The sequence below is a fragment of the Lontra canadensis genome, unplaced genomic scaffold, assembly GCF_010015895.1.
Source record: "Lontra canadensis isolate GAN:19392208 unplaced genomic scaffold, GSC_riverotter_1.0 scaffold7, whole genome shotgun sequence".
NCBI lineage: Eukaryota > Metazoa > Chordata > Mammalia > Carnivora > Mustelidae > Lontra > Lontra canadensis.
Window position 1 is genome coordinate 27857146 of NW_022631001.1, and position 12509 is coordinate 27869654.

The 12509-nt window shown below is 37.1% G+C and overlaps 1 protein-coding gene across 1 annotated transcript; it reads right to left on the reverse strand.

Moving 5' to 3' along the window:
• Positions 1 to 8810: 8810 nt before the first annotated feature.
• LOC116864864 (olfactory receptor 52E2-like) lies at positions 8811 to 9757 on the reverse strand. Its single transcript, XM_032852681.1, is given in 2 exon segments — positions 8811 to 9367; positions 9370 to 9757. Coding segments are annotated over 2 exon segments (945 nt in total).
• Positions 9758 to 12509: the final 2752 nt, after the last annotated feature.

Consider the following 12509-nt stretch of genomic DNA (forward strand, 5'->3'; position numbering starts at 1 on the left):
GTATATGGGATGTTAAAATGGCCTACTATTATTATATTACTACCAGTTATTTCCTTTATGTTTGTTTTTAACATTAAGTATTAAGTATTAAGTATTAAGCTTTAAGTATTTGGGTGCTCCCATGTTGGGTGCCTAAATATTTATAATTGTTAGACCTTCTTGTTGGACTGTCCCCTGAGTGGTTGCATATGTCCTTCTTTGTCTCTTGTTATAGTCTTTGTTTTAAGTCTCTATTTTGCCTGAGATAAGTTTCTGCTGTCCTGGCTTTTTTTTTTTTTTTTTAAATTTTCATTTTTTTGCATATGTATTTGGATGATAAATCCTTTACATCCTTTCACTTTCAATGTGCATGTGTCTTCAGGTCTGAAATGAGTCCCTTGTAAGTAGTATATAAATGGGTCCTGGATTTTTTTTATCCATTCTATCACCCTGTGTCTTTTAATTGGAGTGTTTAGTCCATTTACATTCAAAGTAATTATTGATAGGAGTGTATATATTGCCATTTTGTTTTATGGTTGTTTTTGTAGTTCTTCTCTCTTCCCTTGCTGCCTTCTCTCATGATAAGCTGGCTTTCTGTAGTGATATACTTGGATTCCTTTATCTTTATTTTTTGCATATCTGTGTTGGTTTTTGATTTGTTATAATTCTGTTTTATATATGGTCTTCTGTATATAGCCATCTATAGTAAGTTGATGGTAGCTTTAGTTTGAATCCATTCTTACTCCTCTCCTCCCCATGTTTTAGCAATATACTGTCATACTTTACATCCTTTTATTTTATGGGTCCTTTGACTGATTTTAACAGATATACTTATTTTTCTGCTTTGTGCTTCCTATTTTCCTTACTTTTGCTTATGGTCTTTCCACTCAAAGAGTCCCCTTTAACACATTTTGTAGGGTTGATTTAGGAGTCATGAATTCCTTTAAATTTGTTTGTCTGGGAAACTATCTCTCCTATTTAAAAAAATAAAAATAAAATTTTATTTATTTGACAGGGAGAGAGACACAAGCAGGGGGAGTTGGAGAGGGAGAAGCAGGCTTCCCACTAAGCAGAAAGCCTGATGTGGGGCTTGATCCCAGGACCCTGAGATCATGACCTGAGCCGAAGGCAGACATTTAAGGACTGAGCCACCCAGGTCCCCCTCCTTCTATTTTTAATGATAACTTTGCTGGATAGAATATTCTTGGCTATAGATTTTTTTCTTTTTAAGACTTTGAATATATTAGGCCACTTTCTCTGGCCTGCAAAGTTTCTGCTGAAAAATCAGCTGAGAGCCTTAAGGGGTTTCCCTTCTATATAATTGCTTTCTTTTGGCTTCTGTTTTTAAAATTGTCCCTTTGTCACTACTTTTTGCCATCTTAATTTTGTGTGTCTTGGTGTGGACCTCATTGGATTGATTTCATTTGGTGATTTCTGTGCATCCTGGATCTGGATTTCTCTTTCCTTTTGCAGATTCAGGATGTTTTAGTTATTACTTCTTCAAATAAAATCCAGTTCCTTTTCTTTCGCTTCTCCTAGGATTCTTATAATACAAATGTTATTATGCTTTATACTGTCACTGAGTTCCCTGTCTGTTCTCATTTTGCATAATTTTTTCCCTATCACCTGGTCAGCTTGATTACATTCAGTTTCTCTGTCCTCCAGGTCACTGATTTGTTCTTCTGCTTTATCTAGTCTATTATTTATTCCATCTGTGTATTTTTAATTTCATTTATTGCATTCTTCATCTTCAATTAGTTCTTTTTTATCTCACTGTTAAGGATCTTAATGATGTCTTCTATTCTTTTCTCAAGTCCAATATCTTTATAATCATGACTTTAAATTCTTTATCAGGCATACTACTTATCTACATTCCACTTAAGTGTCTCTCTGTGATTTTGTTGTTCTTTCATTTGATATGTATTTCTGTGTCTCTTCATTTTGTTTAACTCTGTGTTTCTGTGTGTTAGGAAAGACAGCTGCATCTCCTGCACTTGAAAGTAATGGCCTTATGAAAAAGAGGTCTTGTAGTGCCCCACCATGCACTGTCTCTGTTCACTGGAACCTGGCACTTTGTAGGTGTCTTTTATGTGTGATGTGTGTATCCTACTGTTGTGACTGAACCACTTTTTCCTCTGCCTGTTGTGGACAGTCTTTGGTTTCTGTGGTATTAGTGGGCCAGTATGGGGATGCCTTGGACTTGGGTTGACTCAGACTAGGCATTTTGCAGAGATGCAGTAGCAGTAAATGTAGGGTGCTTTCTCTGTGTTCTGTGCTGCCCCCAAAGAAGCTTTTTTTTTTTTTTTTTTTTTTTTTTTGGTTGGTGCATCCTGCAATCAGATCAGTTGTCTGCTTCCAACCCACTGCTGGATCTCTTTCTAACTAGTGTGTACAGTTGTCTTACCCTCTTTCCAGGGAAGGACTCACTTTGGACTGATGTGGACCACTGTAGTGCCTGCTTGCACACTGCCTGGCCTGTGGCACCCTGTATGGGCTCTAACCAAACACATATTGGTAAAGGCAGATCTGTTCAAGTATATACAGTGGGGCACCAGCTTCACCCAGATTGAGGCAGGATGTCGAGAGAGGGTGGAAGCACAGCATGGGGTGGGAGGACATGGCAAGTTACCTAACTTCTAGAAGTTAGGTAAGGAGCTCACAGGTGGTTATGTGTTTACCCTCAGGGAGGGAAATGGCATCCATCAGTTCTTCTGTTCCTGGAGGAGTTCCCCAGAGATTTCTGTTGCTCCAGGATACATTCTGAGACTAAGAAAAAACTCCTTCCTGTATGTTCCAAAAAACCTTTTAAACTATTGCTTCTATGCTGTATTTCCTTGGGTTGTTTGTTGTGGTGTCTCTTTATGGACAAGGACTCAGTGTGCTCTCACCCTCCAGGCTTTCCCAGAACCTAGTACACTGATTTTTAAAGAATTCTGGGTTTTAAGTCCTCCTGGTCGTAAAAACTTGGTGTTATAGTGCTGTTATGGTGATTCATCTTCCCATGTGGACTCCCTGGTGTGCAGGTCTGCTTCTTTCCCCTCTCTAGACCTGCAGCATCTCTCCCTCTTGTGGATAGGACCACAAGTCTTGTTAGTTCCTGACTACATTTCTACCATATCCATTCTCTTAAATGTGGTATCTTCTCTACGTTTAGTTGTGGAGTTTCTTCTGCCAGTCTTCAGGTCATTTTCTGGCTTATTTATACTAATATGAGTGTTATCAAGTTGTATCTATGGGATGAGGTGAGCCTAGGGTCATCCTACTCTACAATCTTCCCCAGAAGTCTGGAAAGTAATTGACATTTGTGTATTAACCTTGTATCCTGCAACCTTCCTGTAATTGCCTATTACTGCTAAGTAATTTTACCTTTGATAATGGTAGGCATATTTTCACAGAAAGTTTTATACACAAATATTCAAAGCTACTTTATTCACAATATCCAAAAACTGGAACCAATTCAAATATTTATCAATAATGACTTAATGGGCAAACTCAGGCTTTTCCACATAATATAATACTATTCAGCATTATAAAGGTATGATACATACCACATGTGGGTAAATCTTAAAATAACATGCCTAATGAAGAAAGAATATACCAGAAGAGAAGAGTCATAGTGCATAATTATATCTATATAGATTTGAAATAAAACAAAAACAGAAAACAAGAACCTTAACCTAATGTATAGACATGAACTGTCATTTTTTTGGAAAACAGGATGGATTTCAGCAAAAGACAATAAGTGTGTATTTCATAGTACATGAAGAAATTTTTAGGGAATAAAAGATACATTTAGTATCTTGCAATTCTTTCACAGTTGAATACATATGACAAAATATCTTAAATTGTATATTTTAAATGAATTCACTTTACTGTATGTCAGACATCAATAAAGTTGTAAAAACATTTTAAAAAATATTCCCAGTGACTGCCATTATTACTCATAATATAAGCCAAAGACATTAGCATTAGCTGGCTGTTCTACATGTGGGGTGAAATATCCTTGAACTTTTCCCACTAGTATTCTTGTCTTTGTATTTTCCTTACCACTCTCAAAGTATATTGGTTTCTTCCTTTATTTCAGATTTCAAGGACAGTGCAAAATTCAGTGCTTTTTTCTTCCTACTTCTTCTGCTTAAAATACTTTTATCAGTCTGCCTTATTAAATCTGCTGTCTCCAAATACTTTCTCACATATCATCTACTAAATGATATTTTCCTGACAACCCTAAATAGAATATATCTTCCATCACATATACAATATTCCCTCATTTCCATTTCTTTATTTTTTCCACAGCATTTACTTCTATCTTACTATATGCTTAAAACTTTATATTAAGAAGATATTTCAGTCTTTCCAAAATAAGTCCACTATAGCCAGCTTCCCTAACAGTTTACAACTAAAATCTGAACAAAATACAAAATAGTTACCACAGAATTCTATGAAGTCAGCAATTAAATCAAGTTAAAATAGGGAGTCAAATTTTGAAGAAGTGACTTAAATCATGTAGGTTCTCAAGAAAATTTTACCATTTGTTTCCTTCTACTGATTAGGGAGCAAGCATCCCACAGAGCTACAGCAGGTAGTACAGGGAAAAAAATGTAAGATAAACCTCATTGTTTGCTAGTCAGAGGATCAGAAGAAAGCTGTCTGTGAGCTGGAGATAAAGAGGAGTATCCTCTTATTTCTTCTTTGTTTTTCTACTAGATCCAACTGAAAGTTATATCCCTGTCATAGAATAATAAAAGCAGCTAAAACTCCAAGAGAAGGTTTACTTTTCTGGCCAGGAAAGAAAGAAAGAAAGGAAAGGAAAGGAAAGAAAGAGAAATCAAGAAAGAAGGAAAAAAGAGAAGAGAGGGAGAGAGGGAAGGCAGGAAAGAAAGAAGGGAGAGGAAAGAGATGAAAAAAATAGAAGGCTGATATTGGAGAATGTGTCTGAAATTCCTATCATAATCCTCTCTATCTCCTTCCTTCACTTCGTTCCTTCCTTCCTTTCTCCTTCTCCAACCTACCTTCCTTCCTTCCTTCCTTCCTTCCTTCTTCTTCCCCCAACAGCAGTATCCATTTTGATGACATGGTGATACATGCAGCTAGAATTCTATCAGAAATGCTGTCTTTTTGATCATGGAGATATGAGAGGTGACCTCTGATAATTGCAGAATATGAAAAGAATCATGGAGAGAACTGGATAAGTGGCTTCTTTATTTTTTTAATTAATTTTTTTTTGGCTGTTCTGAATTTCTTTTTTTTAATTTAATTTTATTTATTTTTTTTATTTTCAGCATAACAGTATTCCTTGTTTTTTGCACCACACCCAGTGCTCCATGCAATCCCTGCCCTCTCTAATACCCACCACCTGGTTCCCCCCAACCTCCCACCCCTTGCCCCTCCAAAACCCTCAGATTGTTTTTCAGAGTCCATAGTCTTCTTTAATTCTGTATATGAACTGACACAAACCATGCTTACTCCCAAGCTGCACATGCATAGAACAGACCCAACAAAACACAACAAAGGCTCTGAGAACTGAACTACAATATAAAACATCTCCATATCTCAGGATGGATAGACAAAAAACATCCATTGGATAGACAAAAAAAATCCATTAGAACCACTACAGGAGGCAAGGTTGGACTTGCAATCTGAACATAACCAAATTGATTTCCTGGTAAAACAAAACAAAGGAAAACAGTATCAACCCTCTACAAAGAATTTTTAGATGATCCATTTGCAAAATGTCCAGGATAAAATTTAAAAAATATTAAACATATGAAAAAACAAAACATGTGACTGTCAGAGAAAGGATGATCTACTCAGATGCTGAAATTGTTATACAAAGAATCTAAAGTGGTTAAGTATTCTTCATGACTTAAAAGTAAGCACTGTTGAAGTGTGTTAGAGGTCTTCAGCAGAGAGAACAGAAAGTATTAAAAAAGAACATCATAATTTTACAAGTAAAAGTCTTAACATCTGAAATTCATTAGATGAACACAATACCAGAATGAATATGAGAAAGGAAAGTGTAAACTTGAAAGCAATTAAGAAGAAATGATTCAATTTGAAGAATAGAGAAAAACATTGAAATTATGAACAGAGCCTCAGGTGTGTGGAACACATATAAAAATCTCTAATATTCTTGTCACTAGGATCCCAGAAGGAGAAGAAAAAAATATTGGACAGAGAAATATATTTAATGAAACAATGGGAAATCATTTTCAAACTTGGTAAAAGACACAAATTTACAAATTTTTAAGACTCCATGATCCTTAAACAACAAAACTCAAAGAAAAGCATATATATTGAAAGAAACATGTTGAATTGATAAAAACCAAAGATAAAAAAATCTACTGCAAAAAGTCAGAAAAATATATGATATTATACATAGATGAACAACAATTTGAATGACTAATTCCTCATAAGGAAGTTTAAAGTCCAGAAGACAGTGGAGTAATATTTTTAAGTTCTGAAATTTATTTTTAAAATACCAGTTAACCCAGAATGCTATATACAGAGAAAATATATTTCAGGAATGTAGATGAAATAAAGGCTTTGCTAGATGAGAAAACTCTGAGAGAATCCATCACCAGCAAACTTTCTCAAAATGAAATCCTAAAATAAGTTCTGGTTGAAGAGAAATTATACAAACGAGAAAGTTAGGAGATCAGTAGTAAAGGAAGAGCAACAGAATTTATAATTATTTGGTTAAATGTGAGACTCACTTGCTCTCGTTGTTTAAAAGAACTTTTAATTAGCTTTTGTGGGGTTTTCATGCATGCAGATATACATATGACCACAGACTGCAGCATGTAGGGACATACAGGATCCTATAATGGGAAGGTTCATTTACATTTCACTTAAAGTGGTAAAATATTAACTGTAAGTCAATTGTGAGTGTTTAGGTATGCATATTGCAATCTGTACATCCACGGTTTGCAGTCCCATTTGCTCCCAATAAGACAGTTGACAGTTTCTAGAGATACCACTTTTTGTTCCTGGTATCTAGCAGCCATAGACCAGAGAAGCTGCTAAACATCCTGCAGTACACAGAACAACCTTCACATCAAAGTATTACTTGGCTACAGATAGTTAATAGTCCCCAAACTGGAAAGCCATGCTTTGGAGCAATCCTTAAGAAAAAAAAAAAAATCCCTAAAAATCCCTATAACAGATATAGCCAAAAGCCAATAGATAAGTTAAAACTGATTACCAAAACTATTCAAGTCCCAAAGTGGGCAGTGGGGGAGGGCAGAAGAAGAGCAACAAACAAGAAATTCAAATTAAAACCGTAAACATAAATTCAACCATATCACTAATTACATTAAATAAAAATGGTCTAAACACACCTATTTAAGAGAGAGATAATGAAATCAAATAAAAGAACAGGATCCAACTAAATTTGTGTACAAAAACTTACTTTTTTTTTTTTTTAAGATTTTATTTATATGAAAGAGAGAGAGAGAAGCGGATTCTCCACCAAGCAAGGAGTCTGACGTGGAACTCGATCCCAGGGCCCTGGGATCATGACCTGAGCTGAAGGAGATGCTTAGCTGACCGAATCACCCAGGTGCCCCAAAAAACTTACTTTAAATATAAATACATATATAAGCTAAAAAGATGGAAAATATATGCCATAAAGACAGTATTTAAAAGAGGCTGAAGTGACTATATCAATATAAGACAAACTAGAACTCAGAATAAAAATAGTGTCAAGGATAAAAATGGATTTTATATAAAGATAAAAGAAAGAATTCACCAAAAAGATGTAACCATAATAAATGTATATGCACTTAAGTGCAGAGCTTTCAGATTACATGAAGAATAACTAGTGGAATGAAAGAACACATTAATCAAATGCACTATTATATTTAGAGAATTTAAGATATATAAGTACAAATAGAAAATCAGCAAACAAAAGGTGTGGGATACTACTAAAAATAGATTAGACTAAAATTTATAGTATTAAATATTACTAGAAAACTCTCTTTGATAGTAGGTATACATTAATTACTATCATTTACCATCTTTCTTTATTGGTTATAAACTCCACTAAGGGAAGTAATTCTCCTTCTTTTGTTTACTGTCAGGTCTTCTATGGCCATATAAGCACATTACAGATGCTTACTAGATACTGAGTAGATAGATGAATGCAAAATCAGTCATCATTTTATTTTACTTGCTCATTTCATGAAGAAGAGTTCTGATTTTTTGAAATTCTTACAAATGTGAAAGATACACAATGTCTGCACTAGCAGTGGGAATGACTCACTTTACAATCTGTATTCATTCTCAAGGGAGTTCCTAAAATGCACCCTTCTCATAAGTTGCAAGGTGAAAGCCCTATGGTTTACCCAACATTTTTCTCTTCTGCCCACTTCTCACCAACATTCCCTTATGGTTACAGTGAGAGTACAAATCAACCCAATTCAGATTGCCATTTGGATTATCTGGTCTAAAATTCCTCTATGGAAAAAAATGGTGAGATAGATGTTCTTATTTGGTTAATTTTATAAGATAAATTAGTAAGCATGTTTCATAAAGACAGTGAGCAAACCTATAACACACAGAAGAATTACTTCACACACTGAAATAATCTTACTTAAACTATCCTAGAAACAGTGCTAAACACTTTGTAACCATTAACATATGACACAGGTATTATTATATCTGTTTTACAGATGCTTATTAGATAAATTAAATATAATTTCCACTTCCAGAAATAGTAAGAGGAAGAATTAAGATTCTAATGCTTGGTCTCACTAAAGCTAGACTCCAAGAAATTTATACCAAAGAATTATAGGAGGATGGGAATAAGTAGAAAATAAGAATCAAAATTCTCAGCTGATTTTAGTCATAAATAATTGTAGAACACATGCTCGGATCTGCCTGGTCCTTACTCCATAGATGATAGGGTTCAGCATAGGCGGTACCAACAAGTACATGTTGGCCAGCAAGATGTGAGTGTGGCGTGGCATATGCTTGCTAAAACGGTGGGTGAGGAAGGAGAAAAGAGCAGGAATATAAAAGGTGAGGATGACACACACATGGGACCCACAAGTGCTGAGGGTCTTCAACCTGGCATCATTAGAAGGGAGATTAAATACAGTTTGAAGAATCTGTACATAGGACAGAAAGATACATGTCACATCAGTCCCAACAATTAAGATAATGACTGCCAAACTATAAAGACTATTGATGGAAATGTCAGCATAAGCCAATTTCACCACAGCCATGTGCTCACAGTATGTGTGGGGGACTACATTGGACTGGCAATATGGCCATCTCCTCACCAGGAAGGGATGTGGTGTCATTAGTACTAACCCACGCAGAAGTGCCACCAGGCCAACCTGAGCCACCACAGAATTTGTAAGAATGGATGAGTGTCTCAGTGGTTGCAGATTGCCACATACCGGTCAAGTGCCATGGCCACGAGAAGCCCTGACTCCACCCCAGAGAAAGCATGGATGAAAAACATCTGAGTGAGACAGGCATGGAAGCTGATTTCATGATAATTGAACCAGAATATACCCAACATCTTGGGAAGAGTGGAGGTTGACAAGATGAGGTCTGTGATGGCCAACATGGAAAGAAAATAGAACATGGGCTCATGGAGAACAGTCTCAGTTTTGATGATGAAAAGGATGAGTATGTTTCCCATGAGGGCAACAATATACATTGAGCAGAAAGGGATGGATATCCAAATATGCAAGTCTTCTAGACCAGAGATGCCCATCACAAAGAAGGTACTAGGATTGGTGAATGCAGTAGAGTTAAAGTCATGCATGGTGATTCTATTACATGAAGATATATTCTTGCTTTCTTTCCCTTTTTGTCCCTGGAGCAGTCAAAAGCACATATACTCTGATAAATATACAGCAGAATTACTTACTGTAAAAATACAATTAAGCAGATTTATTAACATTTTAAGTCCTCCTTGATGAGCTTCTCTGAAATTACAAGTATTGTATTATTCACTGCCAGCTATTAATCTCATTAAGAACTAGCTGGAGTACAGAATGTCTCCTTAGGCACAGAAGCTCCACAGTATTCTGCCTGACACTATTCTCTTTCTGTCTGTTATAGCCAGGTTAAGAAAAAGTTTCAGTAAGTAACTCAGGTTCCTCTCTTTAACAAGGCAATGGGGGAGGGGGGGGAATTATAACATTGCCTTCACTGAAAAATACCCTTCTAAAATAATCTTGAAGACTTTTTGCATGAGGTTAATTCTAAATAGAGATTTTTGAACGCAGGACATGAAGGAATAATAAACTTTCCATACTTACAATGCTTTGAATGACAATAAGCTTTTCAATTTTACAATGCTTTTTGAAATCTGCTGCCCTAGTGAATTTTTGGCCATAAAAGAACCAGCATCTGATTACTTAAATGTATAATAGCTTTAAAACAGAAACAACTCGGAGGGAGGAGTCAAGATGGCGGAGAAGTAGCAGGCTGAGACTACTTCAGGTTGTGGGAGATCAGCTAGATAGCTTATCTAAAGATTGCAAACACCTACAAATCCAACAGGAGACCGAAGAGAAGAAGAACAGCAATTCTAGAAACAGAAAATCAACCACTTTCTGAAAGGTAGGACTGGCGGAGAAGTGAATCCAAACCGACGGGAAGATAGACCGCGGGGGGAGGGGCCGGCTCCCGGCAAGCAGCGGAGCAACAGAGTACAAAATCAGGACTTTTAAAAGTCGGTTCCGCTGAGGGACATCGCTCCAGAGGCTTAACTGGGGTGAAGCCCACGCGGGGCCAGTGTGGCCTCAGGTCCCGCAGGGTCACAGAAGGATTGGGGTGTCTGAGTGTCGCAGAGCTTGCAGGTATTAGAACGGGGAAGCCGGCTACAGAGACGGAGCCGAGGAGTGAGCTCACAGCTCGGGCTTACCTTGAACCGGTAGCAGGCTCGGTTGGCTCGGAGTGCGGCCAGAGGCCAGGCAGATGAGAGTAATAGGGCGCTGTTCTCTGAGGGCACACTGAGGAGTTGGGCCCCGAGCTCTCGGCTCCTCCGGGCCGGAGACTGGGAGGCCGCCATCTTTATTCCCGTCCTCCAGAACTCTACAGAAAGCGCTCAGGGAACAAAAGCTCCTGAAAGCAAACCCGAGCAGATTACTCAGCCCAGCCCCTGGTAAGGGCGGTGCGACTCCGCCTGGGGCAAAGACACTTGAGAATCACTACAACAGGCCCCTCCCCCAGAAGATCAACAAGAAACCCAGCCAGGACCAAGTTCACTTACGAGGAGTACAGTTTCAATACCAAGGAGAGCCGTGGAATTCCAGAGGAGGAGAAAGCAAAGCACGGAACTCATGGCTTTCTCCCCATGATTCTTTAGTCTTGCAGTTAATTTAATTTTTTTTTCTTTTTCAATTTTTTTTCTCTTCTTCTGCTAATTTTTTTTAACTTTTACCCTTTTCTTTTTTAAAGTTTTTTAACTAGTTTATCTAATATATATATATATATATATTTTTCCTTTTTATATTTTTTTCATTATTGGTTTTCTTTTTTTATTTGTTTCTTTTTTCTTTTTTCTTTTCTTTTTTTTCTTTCTGAACCTCTTTTTGTCCCCTTCCCCCGCCCACTCAAGATTTGGGATCTCTTTTGATTTGGCTAAAGCATATTTTCCTGGGGTTGTTGCCACCCTTTCAGTATTTTATTTACTCCTTCATATACTCTTATCTGGACAAAATGACAAGGCAGAAAAATTCACCACAAAAAAAAGAACAAGAGGCAGTACCAAAGGCTAGGGACCTAATCAATACAGACATTGGTAATATGTCAGATCTAGAGTTCAGAATGACGATTCTCAAGGTTCTAGCTGGGCTCGAAAAAGGCATGGAAGATATTAGAGAAACCCTCTCGGGAGATATAAAAGCCCTTTCTGGAGAAATAAAAGAACTAAAATCTAATCAAGTTGAAATCAAAAAAGCTATTAATGAGGTGCAATCAAAAATGGAGGCTCTCACTGCTAGGATAAATGAGGCAGAAGAAAGAATTAGCGATATAGAAGACCAAATGACAGAGAATAAGGAAGCTGAACAAAAGAGGGACAAACAACTACTGGACCACGAGGGCAGAATTCGAGAGATAAGTGACACCATAAGACGAAACAACATTAGAATAATTGGGATTCCAGAAGAAGAAGAAAGAGAGAGGGGAGCAGAAGGTATATTGGAGAGAATTATTGGAGAGAATTTCCCCAATATGGCAAAGGGAACAAGCATCAAAATCCAGGAGGTTCAGAGAACCCCCCTCAAAATCAATAAGAATAGGTCCACACCCCGTCACCTAATAGTAAAATTTACAAGTCTTAGTGACAAAGAGAAAATCCTGAAAGCAGCCTGGGAGAAGAAGTCTGTAACATACAATGGTAAAAATATTAGATTGGCAGCAGACTTATCCACAGGGACCTGGCAGGCCAGAAAGTGCTGGCATGATATATTCAGAGTACTAAACAAGAAAAACATGCAGCCAAGAATACTATATCCAGCTAGGCTATCATTGAAAATAGAAGGAGAGATGAAAAGCTTCCAGGA